Source organism: Cebus imitator, unplaced genomic scaffold (genome assembly GCF_001604975.1).
Source record: "Cebus imitator isolate Cc_AM_T3 unplaced genomic scaffold, Cebus_imitator-1.0 Scaffold239, whole genome shotgun sequence".
NCBI classification, from domain to species: Eukaryota; Metazoa; Chordata; class Mammalia; order Primates; family Cebidae; genus Cebus; species Cebus imitator.
In genome coordinates this window covers 921,518-939,503 of record NW_016107554.1, presented here as the reverse complement: position 1 = coordinate 939,503, position 17,986 = coordinate 921,518, and the positions used below count along the sequence as shown (strand labels likewise).

Here is a 17,986-nt window from a genome sequence, read left to right as displayed (position 1 = left end):
TTTTAGTAGAGACAGGGTTTCACCATGTTGGCTGGTCTTGAACTCCTGACGTCAGGTGATCTGTGTCCTTTGAACTTCCAAAGTTCTGGGATTACAGGCATGAGCTACTGTGCCCAGCCTATAAGCACTATTGTGAATTGGTGTTTAAAAGAGAGATATAGCTAGTGAGTCTGTTGGTGAATAATACTTGCGTATCCCATTTGCAAGGGATACACTCTCAGTCCTCAAATGGAAACATCTCAAAATTCTCAGTGCTTTTTCTGATTGTCTTTAAGAAGAAACAAAATGCAGGTGCTTATAGCTTCAAATGAAAATATCTTTTTCATCTTTCCCTTCCCACTCTCAACTTTCAATTGTGCAGGATGTCTCAATAGACCTCAACTATGAAAAAGAAGTGAAAGGAAAACTTACCACTTCTTAGTCCTAGTTAACCTCAAGCTACATTCATTAAATTTAAGTGGAATATAATCTGGGTAAGAGACCATAATTTATTTGAACAGACCAGGGCTTATGTTGCTTGTGTGTGTGTGTGTGTGAGAGAGAGAGAGAGAGAGAGAGAGACACAGAGAGAGAGAGACAGAGAGAGAGAGAAAGCGAGAAATAGAGAGAGGGAGGAAGTATGTGCGCTGTTTTACATGCAGACACAAAGCACAGATTGTACCTGTATCCTTACTTAGCTTCAACAAGTAAAGATTACAGAAGGCTCCACAATGCCTGGAGAGCATCTGAAAGCCCCCCAGGGCTTAAGTTCCCACTTGATTTGATCGTCTTCTACTCTGTTGGCAATTCCTTATGAGCTGGAGTTTAGCAAAGCCACAGAACAAGGGCATCCAGACTGGCTCCCATCATAGGGAGCTGTTTTTAAAGAGATCTTTAAGGACAGGGAGAGAGCATGGGTGTGGGACAGAAGGAGCTATAGGACAGGTAGAAGCTGAAAATTGCTTCTAGTGTAAGAGAAAGCTTCCCCACCCAAGGCGTTCTAGACACTTGGATCCCCATTGCTCCCTATGATTCAGGTGGGCATGGCACTCTTTATTTTGCCAGGTATTTTCTTATCTGTCACCTTAATTGGCCTTTGTAATGTCATTGAAATAAACACAAGTATTGTAGGTCTGAGGTCCTTTATTTGAAACACTTAGGGCTAGATACTTTTAGATTTCAGAACTTTTAAAAGTTTCGATAGGTGGTATAACGACAATTATGTATGTAATGAAACACCCACCACAGGGTCTGAGACAATATCCTTTTTTTTTTTTTGCGATGGAGTCTTGCACTGTTGCCCGAGCTGGAGTGCGATGGTGTGATCTTGACTCACTGCAACCTCCCCCTCCCGAGTTCAAGCAATTCTCCTGCCTCAGCCTCCAAAGGAGCTGGGATTACAGGCGCCCGCCAGCACGCCCGGCTATTTTTTTGTATTTTTTGTAGAGATGGGGTTTCACTATGTTGGCCAGGTTGGTCTTGAACCCCTAACCTTGTAATCTACCTGCCTTGGCCTCCCAAAGTGCTGGGATTATAGGTGTGAGCCACTGAGCCCGGCTGACAGGACAATATCTTTTTATCAGACAGATATATCAGCAAGGAGATCTATGAATATTCACAATAATGTGATAAAGATTATAAACAGGCTCATGTCAATTTGGTTAGGCTTTTTTTTGCAGTCAAATGAATTACAAGAAACTATTAGTCTTTCGGGGTTCTACGGATTTTACAATTGAGGAGGAAAGATGGTGGCTTGAATTATTCCTATTTACAGATGAGAAAATAGAATTCCAGTGGTATTAAGTGACATGTTCTGTGTCATGTAGAACCCAAGTATCCTTTTTTCTGCCACTTTTAGATTATTGTAAAATAAGATAATGATGACTATTCCAAGATGATTAAATCCAATTCAAGTAACTATTTTAACGTGAGTGCGTGAAAACACTTTTTTTTTTTTTTTTAGACAGAGTCTCACTCTGTTGCTCAGGCTGGAGTGCAGTGGCACAATCTTGGCTCACTGCAACCTCTGCCTCCCAGGTTCAAGCAATTCTCCTGCCTCAGCTTCCCAAGTAGCTGGGACTACCGGTGCATGCCACCACACCTGGCTACTTTTTGTATTTTTAGTAGAGATGGGGTTTCAGTGTGTTAGCCAGGATGGTCTCAATCTCCTGACCTTGTGATCCACCCGCCTTGGCCTCCCAAAGTGCTGGGATTACAGGCATGAGCCACCACACCTGGCTGAAAACACTTTGTTTTGAGAATTTTGATCCCATGGCAAGAAATCTTTCTCTCGACCTCTGGCTCCTTAAAAGTCTATTATATCTTTTTCTGTGTTTCTTAAAACAGGATCTTGACATTTTAGATGTCATCTTTGGTTCATATGGATTCTTCTCCAAAACTCACCTCAGTCCTACTCATGAACTTGGTTGAAGGGACCATTTACCTAAAAGAAGTGTTTATTATAATTGAGCGCTGTATGAAGAGTGGTTCTCTTCACATCAAATGAGCAACAGGGATCTGTCTAATGCTTCCCTAGCTCATGTACTAAGAGGAACAGTCTTCTGAAACAACTGAAAAAAATGCCACACCCAGGTGTACCTAGGTGTGACAGATACGAACTCTAACTTTTAAAGAACACTGCCTAAATCAAAACATGTAATGATCTTTAAAAGAAATTTGCTGGCACATCTTGGAGTGCCAATGTACACTATTCAGTACTTGCCACCTGTTACTCAATGGTAGATTACAGCATTTGGGCCTGATACCTGAGCAAACTATGTGGTGATAAATGTCTTTAACCTGACTTGGAAAAAGTCAGCATTGCAAAAGAAACAATGAGCTGAATGTTTGCCTGTCTAGGGGTCAGTTCCAGAACACTCCCTACCTGTGTTATTTGACCATGACAGTGCTTCCAGACTTTTTTATTTTTATTTGTTATTTTTTGAGACAGAGTCTTGGTCTGTTGCCCAGGCTGAAATGCAATAATAGGACAATCTCGGCTCACTGCAACCTCCACCTCCTGGGTTCAAGTGATTCTCCTGTATCAGCCTCCTGAGTAGCTGGGATTACAGGCACCAGCCACCAAGCCTGGCTAATTTTTTATATTTTTAGTAGGGATGGGGTTTCACCAGGTTGGCCAGGCTGGTCTCAAACTCCTGACCTCAAGTGATCAGCCCTGAGACCATGGATTTCTGTAATCTGGGATTACAGAATCTGGGATTACAAGTATGAGCCACAGTGCCTGGTCAGATTTTAGTTTTGATAAATGTAGTTCCTTCTGAGTAAGTATATGCATAATGGAATTCAGAAACAGACACACAAGTACATTGGCATAAATTCATTAAAAAAAATTGAAGAGAACTCAAAAGTTATTACTATTTTGAGATGAAGTCTTGCTCTGCTGTCCAGGCTGGAGTGCCATGGTGCCATCTCGGTTTGTTATAATCTCTGCCTCTTGGGTTCAAGCCATTTTCCTGCTGCAGCCTCTCAAGTAGCTAGGATTACGGGCATGTGCCACCATGCTCAGCTGATTTTTGTATTTTTAGTAGAGATGGGGTTTCACCATGTTGGCCAGGCTGGTCTGGAATTCCTGACCTCAAGTGATCCACCCACCTCAGCCTCCCAAAGTGCTGGGATTACAGGCTTGAGCCACCACACCTAGCCAAAATAATTATTTTAGTAAGAATGCTGTGTGATATTGTTTGGCTGTGTCCCCACCCAAATCTCATCTTGATATCCACATATTATGGGAGGGACCTGGTAGGAGATAATTGAATCATGGGGGCAAGTATTTCCATTGCTGTTCCAGTGATAGTGACTAAGTCTCATGAGATGTGATGAGTTTATAAACAGGAGTTCTTCTGCACAAGTTCTTTCTCTTTGCCTTCTGCCATCCATGTAAGACATGACTTGTTCCTTCTTGCCTTCCACCATGATTGTGAGGCCTCCCCAGCCACATGTAACTGTAAGTCCGTTAAACCCTTTTTCCTATAAAAATTATCCAGTCTCTGGTATGTCTTTATCAGCAGTGTGAAAACGGACTAATACACTGTGTCATACTCTTTTTTTTTTTTTTCAGATGGAGTTTTGCTTTTGTTGCCCAGGCTGGAGTGCAGTGGTGCCATCTCGGCTTACTGCAACCTCCGCCTCCCGGGTTCAAGCGATTCTCCTGCCTCAGCCTCCTGAGTAACTGGGATTACAGGCGTCTGCCACCATGCCCAGCTAATTTCTGTATTTTTGGTAGAGACGCAGTTTCACCATGTAGGTCAAGCTGGTCTTGAACGTCTGACCTCAGGTGATCCACTCTCCTTGTCCTTCCAAAGTGCTGGGATTACAGGCATGAGCCACCATGCCTGGCCGACATACTCATTTAAAGCATGGCAACATAGAATTGCTGTATAATCACAAATATATAAAAATTAAGTCAATGTCACCAGACATGGTGGCTGATGCCTGTAATCCCAGCACTTTGGGAGGTCGAGGCGGGTGGATCGTTTGAGACCAGCCTGTTCAACATGGTGAAAACCTGTCTCTACTGAAAATACAATAATTAGCTGGCCATGGTGGTGGGAGCCTGTAATCCCAGCTACTTGAGAGGCTGAGGCAGGAGAATCGCTTGAACCTGGGAGGTGAAAGTTACAGTGAGCCAAGCTCCTGCCACTGTATTCCAGCCTGGGTGACAGAGCAAGACTCCATCTCAAAAAAAAAAAAAAAAATTATATTTCTGTCAGGTGCAGTGGCTCACGCCTGTAATCCCAGCACTTTGGAGGCCGAAGCGGGAGGATCATGAGGTCAGGAGATGGAGACTATCCTGGCCAACATGGTGAAACCCTGTCTCTACCAAAAATACAAAAATTAGCTGGGTGTGGTAGCACAAGCATGTAGTCTCAGTTATTTGGGAGGCTGAGAGGCAGGAGAGTCTCTTGAACCTGGGAGGCAGAGATTGCAGTGAGCCAAGATTGTGTCACTGCACTCCAACCTGGGTGACAGAGTAAGACTCTGTCTCAAAATAAATAAATAAGTAAGTAAATAAGGTGATGTTTTATATTGTTGGGATAATACAAAATTTCTAATCTTCTTAAGTGAGAAATTTGTGGATCAGAAAGCTTACTGGGAAATGATTAAAAGGGAATTTTTTTTTTTTCAGAGAGTCTCCCTCTGTCGCCCAGGCTGGAGTGCAGTGGTGAGATCTCAGCTCACTGCAACCTCCGCCTCCTGGGTTCAAGCGATTCTCCTGCCTCTCAGCCTCCCAAGTAAATGGGATTACACATTACTTGGCTAATTTTTGTTCAGCCTTAACACTGTTTCTTTAATCCAAATTATCCACAGTATTATCATTTCAACATGTAATTAATATAAGATTATTAACAAGATTATTTTCTTGGTGTGTTAAACCTTTTAAACTTCAGCATACCTCAATTAAGATTAGCTACATTTCAAGTCATTTCCCTCCCTAATACCCTCTAATGGTGGGTCTGCAATTTTGTATATAAAAACAATCCAATTTCCTTAGCATTTATTCATTCAATATATTTTTGATGCCCACAATGTGCCAGGCATCTGGGATGTTCCCAGTGACAAGATACATCCTGCACTTGAGTTTTCACTCTACTGAGAATATAAAGTCCCCAGGAGCCTGGTAGACAAGGCCTTTCTCTTTACATGAACCTAAGCCCACCTTTCTCCCATCTTGTGGTTTCCCAATCAGATAATAATTATAAGCATTTATTGTTTCTTTCATGTAGATGCTATACCTGATGTTCTCATTTAATATTTATTACAATTCCCTTGAGGAGGATACCACTATTATCCCCAAAACATTTTCTAAAAGGAGGCTTTTGCCTGGGCTTGGTGGCTCACACCTGTAATCCCAGCACTTTGGGAGGCTGAGGCAGGTGGATCACTTATTAGGAGTTGGAGACCTGCCTGGCCAACATAGTGAAATCTTGTCCCTACTAAAAATACAAATTAGCCCAGCGTGGTGGCACACGCCTGTAATCCTAGCTACTTGGGAGGCTGAGGCACGAGAATCGCTTGAACCCGGGTGGCAAAGGTTTCAGTGAGTCGAGAACTCACCACTGCATTCCAGCCTGGGTGACAGAGCGAGACTCCGACTCAAAAAAAAAAAAAAAAAAAAAGGCGGGGGCTGGCAAGATGAGGTAACTTACCTAAAGACACAACTAGCACAAGGAGAATTGGCTGGGGTAGTTTGCTCCCAGAGCAGACAGCCTTCACCATTGAGCACCCCTGATTCAGATCAACTGTGATCTTGCTGTGGATCTTGTTTTGGCCGTTACCGCTATCTGTAAGGAGTCTCACTGTCTCCCAGGCTGGAATTTAGTGGCGTGATCTTGGCTCACTGTTGCCTCTTCTTCCCGGGTTCAAGCGATTATCCTGAATCAGCCTCCCGAAGAGCTGGGGCTACAGGTACCTGGCTAATTTTTGTATTTTTAGTAGAGATGGGGTTTCACCATGTTGTTCAGGCTGGTCTCAGTCTCCTGAACTCAACTGATCTGTCCATCTCAGCTTCCCAAAGCATTGGGATTACAGGTGTGAGCCACTGTGCCCAGCTGGAAAAACCATTTTTTCTCTCTACTCTCACACACCAAGCAATCTTCAGTGGACACCAACTGGGTATCCTATAATTAACTTCAATTCTGATGCTATCTACTTGGAGATAATGTCAGATTCCATTAGTTGAGGGCTTAGCCCCACCAAATTACCCCCACTCCAAATATCATAAGTAGTAGGTTATTTTCTGTACTTCTGACTGACCAGCCACAAACCAGAGTTCTCATCAATAATTTGTTGAGATGCCTCGCATAACTCAGAGAAACACATTTACTGTTTTACTAGAAAGAATATTACAAAAGAGGTCGGGTGCGATGGCTCACGCCTGTAATCCCAGCACTTTGGGAGGCTAAGGCAGGTGGATCACCTGAAGTCAGGAGTTCAAGGCCAGTCTAGCCAATGTGGTGAAACCCCATCTCTATTAAAAATACAAAAATTAACCGGGCGTGGTGGCAGGCACCTGTAATCATAGGTACTTGGGAGGCTGAGGCATGAGAATCACTTGAACCCAGGAGGCGGAGGTTGCAGTGAGCCGAGATTGAGCCATTGCACTCTAGCCTGGGTGACAAGAGCGAAACTGTCTCAAAAAAAAAAGAGTATTACAAAAGATAGAGATGAACATCCAGATGAGGTGATGGAAAAGGAAAGTTATGGGGGCACGTGGAGCTTCCCTCTCTAGCCACCTCCACATGTTCAGTAACCAGGAAGTTCATCAAATGTTGTTATTCAAGAGTTTTTATAGCATTTAATCCCAGCCTTCCCCTTCCTTCCCATTAGATTGGTAGGTAGGGCTGAAAATTCCAAACCTCTAATCAACTGGTCTTTCTGGTGCCTGACTCCATTTCTGGTGAATGGACTATCTAGTGGTCCCACTGTAGATAACTACATTAGTTAGCATAGACTCAGGAATTATGAGAGGGGCTAATTTTGAATAACAAAAGTCATTCCTATCACTCAGGAAATTCTAAAGGTTTTAGGAGCGCTATAATGGGAACCTGGGACAAAAACCAAATATATATATATATATGCTTTTAAAGACAGAGTTTCACTCTTGTTGCCCAGGCTGGAGTGCAATGGCATGATCTCAGCTCACCAAAACCTCTGCCTCCTGGATTCAAGTGATTCTCCTGCCGCAGCCTCCTGAGTAGCTAGGATTAGAGGCATGTGTGACCACGCCCGGCTAATTTTGTATTTTTAGTAGAAACTCAGCTAATTCTTTTGTATTTTTAGGAGAGATGGGAGTTCACCATGTTGGCCAGGCTGGTCTCGAACTCTTGGTCTCAGGTGATCCGCCTGCCTTGGACTCCCAAAGTGCTGGGATTACAGGCGTGAGTCACCTCACCTGGCCCAAAATGTGTTTTATATTATAGCACATATACCATCATGAATCAGTTTCAATCTACTATATTTCTCAGTTGCTTTTCGAAACCTTTTCATATTCACCTTTCTCCCACAGAGGGCAGCCTAATCCCCTCCCACTCAGCAGAATTCTTTCCATTTCTTTCATGAGGTTCCTAGGACTCAGAACTATGTGCATTGCGTTGCTGACAGTTGTTTATATATTGGTGTTTTCCACTCTGAACTCTGAGATCAGGGAGAAAGTCTGTTTCTGTTATTATTTCTTCATTTTTTGAATATTTACCTGAATGCCTAGCCTATAGAAATAAAGAACAATGGCTTTGCATGGTGGCTCAGGCCTGTAATCCCAGCACTTTGGGAGGCTGAGGTGGGTGGATCACCTGAGGTCTGAAGTTTGAGACCAGCCTGGCCAACATAGTGAAATGCTATCTCTACTTAAAAAAAAAAAAAAAAAAAAAAAAAAATTAGCCTGTCGTTGTGGTGGGTGCCTGTAATCCCAGCAATTAGGGAGGCTAAGGCAGGAGAATTGCTTGAACCTGGGACATGGAAATTGCAGTGAATGGAGATCGTGCCATTGCACTCCAGCCTGGACAACAAGAGTGAAACACCGTCTCAAAAAGAAAAAGAAATAAAGAACAATGAAGTCATTTTTCTTTCATCTTTGCCCCATGGAGGCTGCTCTGGTGCTCTTGAAAAAACTATTTCAATGATTTTATTTTTTCTTACAGGATCAGATCATTGGGAACATTTAAATTTTAGCTATGACCAATAAGAAGCAGTAAAGATATATAATTGCCAAAGAGCCCTCTGCTAAAAGTTAAGAATGGTTTCATGCTTTCCAAAATGTCAAACAAGTGGCTCTCTGTTTTTACAAACTATATCTTGGCCTATAGAGAATTTTCCTGGGAAGATTGTTCGCTCCTCAGGGTAGAGATCTCGCCAAAGGGTTGTAGGATTACCTACTGCTCCAGAGAGCCAGGACGTATTCTGAATTTAGGATACACTGAAACTCGTTAACTTTAGGTACTATCACTTCATTGCTAGTGATGAATTTAGGTTTACATTTACCTTTGTTTAGCAAATATTTCCCTGTGCCACATTTCAGATGAATATTTAAAATAGTACAGAAAACAATTTACCTTTCAGCACCTTGGAACACTTTATAGCCATCTCTGGTTGCACGAAAGCAATTTTAACCACAATCTTCTTGAATGAACTTTGGCTGAGCTTGAACTAAGTGGGCAACGGAGAGGGATAAATTGTGTAATTCAGATCTTTGCTACATTCTTCTTCCAGCAGTTGGGATGAAAAGAGGAATGGAAAAAGTGCATGGCAACAAAGACGTCACTAAAAAAAATATTTGTGGATTAAATAAACCAATAGTCTTTTCTTTTTGTGAGATGGATGAATAGAAATTCATTGTTTAGCAAGGTCTGCCAAGCATATATTTTTAAGACCTTCATGAAGTTGACTATTTAACACTTTCAACTCTGACACCATGGTCTTTGGCTCCTACTTTGTTTTTGTTACCACAGCCACATCCTCAGTTGTCACCTAAGATGCTCTTATGTCTTAGGAACAGATGTATTGCCCCACCTGTACCTTTACTCATTTAACACATATGCTGAGAGTTTACAGGGGCCAAACTCTCATGTAGGCACAGGGCTATCAGAGAAAAAACCAAAAACCAAAAACCAGACAAATTTGCCATACACAGGAAGCTTACATGGAGCTCACATTAGTGTGTGTGTGTGTGTGTGTGTGTGTGTGTGTGTGTGTATGTGTGTGTGTGTAGACAATAAGCATAATAAGTCATAAAATATATAGACTGTTATACCTGGATGCAATGGCTCACATCTGTAATTTCAGCACTTTTGGAGGCCAAGGTGGGTGGATCACCTGAGGTCAAGAGTTCAAGACCAGCCTGGCCAACATGGTGAAACCCACCCATCTCTAATAAAAATACAAAAAAAATTAGGTGGGTGTGGTGGTGGGTGCCTGTAATCCCAGACACTCAGGAGGCTGAGGCAGGAGAATCGCTTGAACCTGGGAGGAGGAGGTTTCAGTGAGCTGAGATTGAACCATTGAATTTTAGCCTGGACAACAAGAGCGAAACTATATGTCAAAAAAAAAAAAAAGAATGTTATAAGGGGATAAGTGTGATATAGAAAAATAAAGCAGGGAAAAGGGAACAGATACAATAATTATAATAATTACAGTTATGTAATAATTGTATATAATATTGTATACAATTGTAAATATTGTATACAATAATTACAGTTTTATGGGAGGGGACTACATTGTAAGAGAGCCTAGAGAAAATTATTCAAAATAATACCAAATTAGAAAATGGTATGGGCACAATGATTGATGCCTTAAGCTGCTTTAGGAGGTATTCCCCCCCATTTCCTCACTCTCCATATTCTTCCTTTTTATTCTCATTTCATCCTTTTTTTTCCTTCCTTACCATTCACCTTTCTTTATTGAGGTATTAGAATGGTGCCATAGTAAGAGCAGTTCCACTCACCAGAACTTAAAACCAGTTATCTCTGTAAGCCTCAGCTTCCTCATCTGTAAAATGGAGCTATAATATATTTTGTAGCTTTTTTTTTTTTTTTTTTTGCTGCTCTAGTCAATGAAAGGGACACTTTATTGAGGCTCTAGGGCCATGGGCCTGGGCAGGAGGCTGCCCTTTGAGGAAGAAAGCGTTATTTAAAAAATTATTTTATTATTATTCTTTTTTTTTTGAGAAGTTTTGCTCTTGTTGCCCAGGCTGGAGTGCAATTGCATAATCTCGGCTCACCACAACCTCAGCCTCCTGGGTTCAAGCGATTCTCTTGCCTCAGCCTCCGGAATAGCTGAGATTACAGGCATGCACCACCATGCCTGGCTAATTTTGTAGTTTTAGTAGACACAGGGGTTTTTCCATGTTGGTCAGGTTGGTTTTGAACTCTCGACCTCAGGTGATCCACCTGCCTCAGCTTCCCAAAGTGCTGGGATTATAGGTGTGAACCACTGCACCCAGCTTGGAAGAGCATTATTTGAGCTTCTTCTGGGTGCACAGGTTATTGATATGGCCGTACTTCTTGTGGAAGTTGACAGCACGGGGGTGCAGGCAAATATAGCACTTGTGGCAGATCATCTTGTCACAGTTGCATTTCTGGGCGAGCTGGTGGAGGGAAGGCTCAATAATGCCACCTTGAAGGCGCAGCACCAGGTGCAGGCTGGACTCTTTCTGGATGTTATAGTCTGAGAGAGCGTGGCCATCCTCCAGCTGTTTGCCAGCAAATATCAGATGCTGCTGGTCAGGTGGGAGACCATCCTTGTCTTTGACATTCTCAATGGTGTCACTGGGCTCAACCTCAAGGGTGATGGTCTTGTGCGTGAGGGTCTCTGCATCTCTGCCACCTCTCTGAAGAAAAAGAGGACGGTGGATATTTTGTAGTATTGTGAGGATTATTGAGATGAAATACGTTTGCCAAATGTCACAGTCTTTAATTGCAGGCCTCTTTACATAGTAGCTATTAATAGAGGCACATCTGCTCTTGTACAAGTAAGTGAACAATGTGTGCTGGACTAGAAGTAACTCTCTGGAAAATTTAGGACAAAAGAGGACTAGGGCCCAAACAAGGAATGAGTCATCGAGCATACCTGGCTACCTATTGCTGACAAAAAAGTTTACTAATACCCTGTCGGCGATGAATAGGATGTGCGCTCTGGATCCGCTGATGTATTTATATATGCTTCCTTTGCACGACTTCAGTTCTTCCCAACGAAACTTTTCCTTATCTTTATTAAACACTCAAGAGAAACCTGTTAAAAATAATGACAATTATCAGCATGCTGTGTGCCAGGCACTTTTATGAATAGAAATCCCCTTAATCCTTCAATGAGCCTGTGTGGCAGGTATTGTAATCATCTCCAGTTACAGATGGGATATTTGACAGATGCTCTATTGGAGGAACTCAAGAACGTGGCAGCTGGCCCGCGTGGTGGCTCACGCCTGTAATCCCAGTACTTTGGGAGGCTGTGGCGGGTGGATCACCTGAGCGCCGGAGTTCAAGGCCAGCCTAGCCAACATGGTGAAACCCCGTCTCTACTAAAAATACAAAAAGGAGCCTGGCGTGGTGGCGCATGCCTGTAGTCTCAGCTGCTGGGGAGGCTGAGGCAGGAGCATTGCTTGAACCCAGGAAGCGGTTGCAGTGAGTCGAGCTCGCACCATTGCACTCCAGCCTGGGCAACAAAGACTCCGTCTCAAAAAAAGAAAAAAAAAAAAAATGTGGCAGCTGTCTTGGTGCCCAGTGGGCGAGCAAGCACATGAGGACACCTGGTCAAGTGTACCCCCTCTTCCACAGTCCCCGAGTTGGGGTTCATCCCTACTGGACTGAGAGAAAAGAAACTTTCGGGAGTCCTGAAGACCCATTAGTTGCTTAGGAGGTTATTCTGGGCGTCTTTGAGAGAGGTGGCGTCCTCCTGCCCTGCGGTCTCTCGAGAGTGTAGTTAGGAGCCAAGGAAGGTAGGTGGTGACCTCAGGGGAGCTTCCCACTTGAAAAACTAGCTAGACCCTCAGCTTCGGTCAATTAAGCTTATACAAAGAGGGGCGGGGCGTCTAGGGGAGGTAGCACAGGGGAGGGGGGGGGCGGAAGTCTGCCAGCTGCCGATTGGCTGGGGCAAATGTCCGTCCCGCCTCCCTCCCGCCCCATCTCCGGGTGGCCTCGCGGCGCGGCCTGCGGGCGCGCGGAGGAGGCTGGCGGTGCCAGACTGGCAAGGGGGCGTGACCCGAGGAGGCGGGGCGGGGGGGCGTGTCTTCCCGGGCCCCGGAGCCGCGCGCGTCACGGCTTGCGGCCCCGCCCCCGAGCCCCTCCTCCTACGCGGCTCGCTTCTCCTTCCCGCTCGGTCCTCCCGTTCGCTCAGTTTTCGCTCCAGGTTCCACGCCGCGGCCTCGCTCCCGTGCGAGAGCCGGCCCAGCGGCCGCAGCGCGCACACGCGCACCCCGCGTCTCCCGCGCCCCGCTCTCCCCACGCGCGCATACCTCGCGCACGGACGCACGCTCGTTTCTCCTCGCGCGCCGGGGTTCAGCGGCGGCGGCGACAGCGGCGGGAGCAGGCGGACCGCGCGGGGCAGCACCGTAGCGGCCGCCACGGGCTGGCTGGCTGGCGGGCCATGGAGGCAGATGGGGCCGGCGAGCAGATGAGACCGCTACTCACCCGGGTAACGAGCAGGGTGAGGGCGCCGCGGCGGCGGGACTCCTCGGCGGGCAGGGGGAGGGCGCGGGGCGAGGCAGACAAAGGCGGGGGGCGCGGCTGGCGTCGCGGCTCGGCCACCTAGTCCCAGGCCCGGCGCCCCCTCCACCTCCCGGCGGCCGGCGCGCCTCCCGTCCCCTTTGTGTGGCGGCCTGGGGCGCGGGTGCGAAGGGGCGGGCGGCTGCGCCGGGGAGGCCCGAGTCGGGGCGGCGGGCGGCGCGCCGCGGGCATCCTCGGCGTGGCTCAGGCGGGACACCGACATCCCCGCAGAGGCCGTGTGTGACCCCGACCATCCATCCATCCCTCCCTTCCTTCCCGCAGCGCTCGCCTCCCGTTTCTCAGCGCGCTCCCCAGCCGGGATCCCGGTTCCGGTTGGCGCAGGAGTTTCAGATTAGCACCTCGAAAAACCTTTCTTCTTCTTCTAAGGAGGACCGCGGCTCCACCTGTCTGTAGCCCCAGGCAGTGGTGAAGAGCTAGTTGAATCTTTCCCCCTCTTTCCGAGTGTCCCCTCCCTCTCCGCGGTGCGCTTTGTTCGGTGAATTCTCCGGCCGCGTGGACTGGCCGCCCTCCTTCGCGACCTAGGCTGTTTCTTGGTTGCCTGCCGGGTCTGCCTCCTCTGGCTGGAACTCGGGGAGTAACCTCCTGCCGCTGGCCAAGTAGAAGGAGGAGGGTGTCCTGAGCTGTCTGGTGCTCCTCTAACTCAGCTAGCAAAATCGCGTTTCCTGCCGAGACTGGCTTTGGCTTTATGGTTAGGGAGTGAGGATGGACTTAAGGCCGGTGTTGTGATGATGGGTGAGTGGCTCATGCTTGAAGAAGCGGACTTCCTGCTTTCATTAGAGCACTTGCGTCCCCACAGTTCTTTCTCCTTTCCAAGTTCGTGACTCAAAGGAGATGGAAGTATTCTAAATTTTCCTACTTCTAATTTTTACTGTGCGACCAGCAGAGGCGGGAAGGTTGCAAGGAAAATTGTCTCGTCTTTCACAGCTAACAGGAAAATTGCTTCTCATGTGTTTTTCTTCAAGAGTTATCTTTAAACTTCCTGTCGGCTTTCCCTTTTAACTTTTAGGATTATTGTCAAGGTTATGTCAAGTAGTCATTCATTAGTTCAGTATGTTCATTTATAAGTTCTCCAACATAAAGGAAAACTCAGTCTCCAGATAGTGAAGTCATTTAGCAGTGGTTGTTGGAAGATCATTCAGTGATGGAATACTGGAAACTCATCCTACATAATTTTCTGTAATTCCTTTTTTTTTCTTTTTAGACAGAGGCTCGCTTAGTCGCCCAGGCTGGAGTGCAGTGGCGCTATCTCCTCTAACTGCAACCTCTACCTCCTGGGTTCAAGCGATTCTCCCGCCTCAGTCTCTGGAGTAGCTGGGATTACAGGCATGCACCACCACGCCCGGCTCATTTTTTGCATTTTTAGTAGAGATGGGGTTTCACCATGTTGCCCAGGCTGGTCTCAAACTTCTGACCTCAGGCAATCTGTCTGCCATGGCCTCCCAAAGTGCTAGGATTACAGGCCTGAGCTCTACGGCGCCTGGCCTTCTGTAATTCTTTCTGTAGCCTTCTAATAAACGGTTTTATAGCACTTTCCCTGTGCGTTTCAGGTACGATGTCTGTTCTTAAATTTATTTGCAAACTTTCAGTTGAGCAGTAAAGTACGTTCGAGTTTTCACAGAGCTGGATAGGAACTATGGTGTGTTTTCAACTATTGCCTGCTTAGCTAGTAGAGGAAACATATGATAAGGCCATTGCCCTCCAAATTATTTATTCATTCATTCATTGTAATACTTATTTAGACGATTATTTACACTATCCTGTAGTGTCCAACAAGGCAGAACCAACTCCAGCCTAATATTTATTTTTTTTGAGACCAGAATTTCGCTCTGTTGCCCAGGCTGGCGTGCAGTGGCCGGATCTCGCCTCACTGCAACCTCCACCTCCTGGGTTCAAGTAATTCTCCTGCCTCAGCCTCCCAGGTAGCTGGGATTGCAGGCAAGTGCCACCGTGCCTGGCTAATTTTGCATTTTTAGTAGAGAGGAGATTTCATTATGTTGGTCAGGCTGGTCTCCAACTCCTGACCTCTGGTGATCCACCCACCTCGGCCTCAGAGAGTGCTGGGATTACACACCTGAGCCACCGTGCTCAGCCCACCTCTATCCTAATAGTAGTGATAGTTGAGTTGGGAGATAGATGACAAGGGAATTATTAAACATTGCTATTAATGGTGTGGTAGGGGAGCACTTTGGAAGGGTAAACCTACTAAATCTTTGAGAAGATAAGACTTGGCTACAGTTAACACATATAAATCAATAATAGAAATGAAATACAGCAAACTAACATGTAGTCTAAGAATAGCATGAGAGAATAGTAAAACCGTAGGTTGAACTGATTTGAAAACAGGAAAGAGGAACTTTTGGCACTGATAAAATTAAATCTTTGCTCACCCAATTTTGGTAAATGAAAGTCATAAAAATGAGAGATTATGATAGTCATCAGTTATAACTCTTCTCCAACCCGCAGCAGACTGTTCATCAGCATAGCCAAAAAAGTAGAACAAATTAATATTCATAAAATGCCATCTTAGGTTTGTGATTATGCAAAAAAATGTTGAATAGATTGGTGGCAGTTTATATTACTCTGAAACTGGAGCCCATCTGTTTCATGGTTTAGCCTCTATGTTTTCTTCTGCTCCTAAAAGTCTGTAGTTTTCATTGATCAGGGTGTTGGGATAGAGAGAGGAACGTCATTAATCTTACAAAAATGCAACTTATCTTTTTCTTTGCTATAAAACCTCATCATTGTAAGTCTCACTTGGAATTGTCAGTTTTTTGTTTTGTCTCACTTTCCAGTATGGGTTAAATTCTGTTACAAAGAGCATGGTTTAGAAAGTTCCTCAGTTTCAGCAGGCAATCTACTTTCTTTTAAGCAGTGCATGATTTAACACAATTCTGATACTACTGCAATTTTGGGACCATGATATTTTTCCATGATTTTGTTATGATTTTATTCATTTTGCACATATTTACTAAATATCTCACAGGTGCTAGGTAATGGGGATATAGCCAAGCAAGGTAGACAGAATCCTGCCTTCGTTGAGTTTATTCTGGCATATGGTGTGAACACAGTGATAGCATTTACTTTCCTGCTAATTCTGTTTGTGAGTGCCAGTTAAAACATTTCATGAGTCTGTTAGAAATTAAAAAAAAAAAAGTCAATATGTTTGGGCCACAATCCACGGAGTTGTCGTAAAGGGAGAGAGCAAATCTGAAACTGTAGGACAAGGCTGGTTGCTCTGTTTCATGCCTGTAATCCCTGTACTTTGGGAGGCTGAGGTGGGAGGATTGCTTGAGTGTAGGGGGTTCGAGACCAGCCTGGGCAACATAGTGGGACCCTGTCTCTACAAAACATAATCACCCAGGTGTGTTGGTGCTCGCCTCTAGTCCCAGCTACTTGGAAGGCTGAGTCAGGAAGATCACTTGAGCCTGGGAGGTTGAGGCTGCATTGAGCTGTTGTCATGTCACTGCACTGCAGCCTGGGTGACAGAGTGAAGCCCTGTCTCAAAAAACACTGTAGGACAATTGAGTTAGATTCACGAATTGTTTTGCCTGGTAATTGAGATGGGGAAGTACACAGGTTTTCTTCTAAGAGCTTAGAGAATTTTGTTACACTAGACTCTTGTTATTTGAATAGGTTAGAATACAAAGTCAAAGTAACCTGTTGTTAGAGGAACCTGGTATATTATTTTAGTGGTATGTGGTGTGCTAACCAATATATTCTAAAATTTTGCTAGGTATAATTGTCAACATCCTGTAATGGGTTGTTTTCTTTCCCTTTTCCTCCCCCTCCTTCTTACTGTATCTTACCACAAATATGATCTTAAAGTGGATAGGATCTGCAACTGACAAAACTGTGTGGGCCATTTAGGCACTTATAGATCTTTCCATAGGGTTACCATTAAAGATTAGTTACAGATCAGTGTAGTTTTTGATTTATACTATAGTTTCTTCTTATGATTTTCTCTGTAGTTACCACTTTTTATGCATACAGTATTTTCAGTTCTGCAATATGCATGTACATTCTAGCTTACAGTGAAATTTACTTCTTTTTGTTTAGCAGGCAACTTTGTGTATTTTGTTGCATTTTTTGCAATTTGGGAAAATTTAGATTATTTGCAATTATAATGGTGACAAACCAGTAAAAGGTCTATGGTTGACATAGTGTTATGATAGTGTTTGGCAGTGCTGCTGTTGACAGTCTTCCCTAGGGCAGAGGGCTAGCTGATTAGAGCAGACTAGGTTGCCTAAATTAGTGACTCTTTTCTTCCATGGAGTAGACAATTTCAAATGAATGTTATGAGAGTGGCCTAACACTTTTTGTTGTTGTTGTTGAGGCAGGGTCTCACCCTCAGGGTTGCCCAGGCTGAAGTGCAGTGGCATAATCACTGCTCACTGCAGCCTCGACTTCCCAGGCTCATGTGATCTAAGCCGGAGCCTCCCGAGTAGCTGGGAATATGCACACCACCACACCTGGCTAATTTTTTGTACTTTTAGTAGAGACAGGGTTTCAACATCTTGCACAGGCTGATGTTGAACTCCTTGGCTCAAGTGATCCACCCCCCTCTACCTTCCAAAGTGCTTGGATTACAGGCGTGAGCCACTGCACCTTGCCAACACATCTTTTCAGTACTTGGTTTGGAAAGCTAATATGTTTGTGCTCGCCTCGGCAGTACATATACTAAAATTGGAAAATTAGTATGTTTATGATATAGATTTGTATTTTATCTGGAGCTGATTTGTCAGTATCTTCAGGTTCTAGTTTGTTTTTTTTTTTTT

General features: G+C 44.8%; 2 protein-coding genes across 11 annotated transcripts in view; one reads left to right on the top strand and one right to left on the bottom strand.

Moving 5' to 3' along the window:
* Window positions 1–10,898: 10,898 nt before the first annotated feature.
* Window positions 10,899–11,813, bottom strand: LOC108282363 (ubiquitin-60S ribosomal protein L40-like). Its single transcript, XM_037727749.1, has one exon. The coding sequence runs from the start codon at window positions 11,555–11,557 to the stop codon at window positions 10,946–10,948; it is 612 nt and encodes a 203-aa protein (XP_037583677.1). The 5' UTR covers window positions 11,558–11,813; the 3' UTR covers window positions 10,899–10,945.
* A 977-nt stretch (window positions 11,814–12,790) lies between these two features.
* SLC4A7 (solute carrier family 4 member 7) overlaps window positions 12,791–17,986 on the top strand; it is a 101,592-nt gene continuing 96,396 nt past the window's right edge. For 2 of the 10 annotated variants that reach the window (XM_017498248.2, XM_017498246.2), the window contains exon 1: window positions 12,791–13,131. In XM_017498248.2, coding sequence (XP_017353737.1) covers window positions 13,072–13,131 — 60 coding nt within the window. In that variant the 5' untranslated portion in view covers window positions 12,791–13,071. The remainder of the gene's footprint in view (window positions 13,132–17,986) is intronic. The other 8 variants (XM_037727763.1, XM_037727760.1, XM_037727757.1 and 5 more) reach the window with 5 other exon arrangements.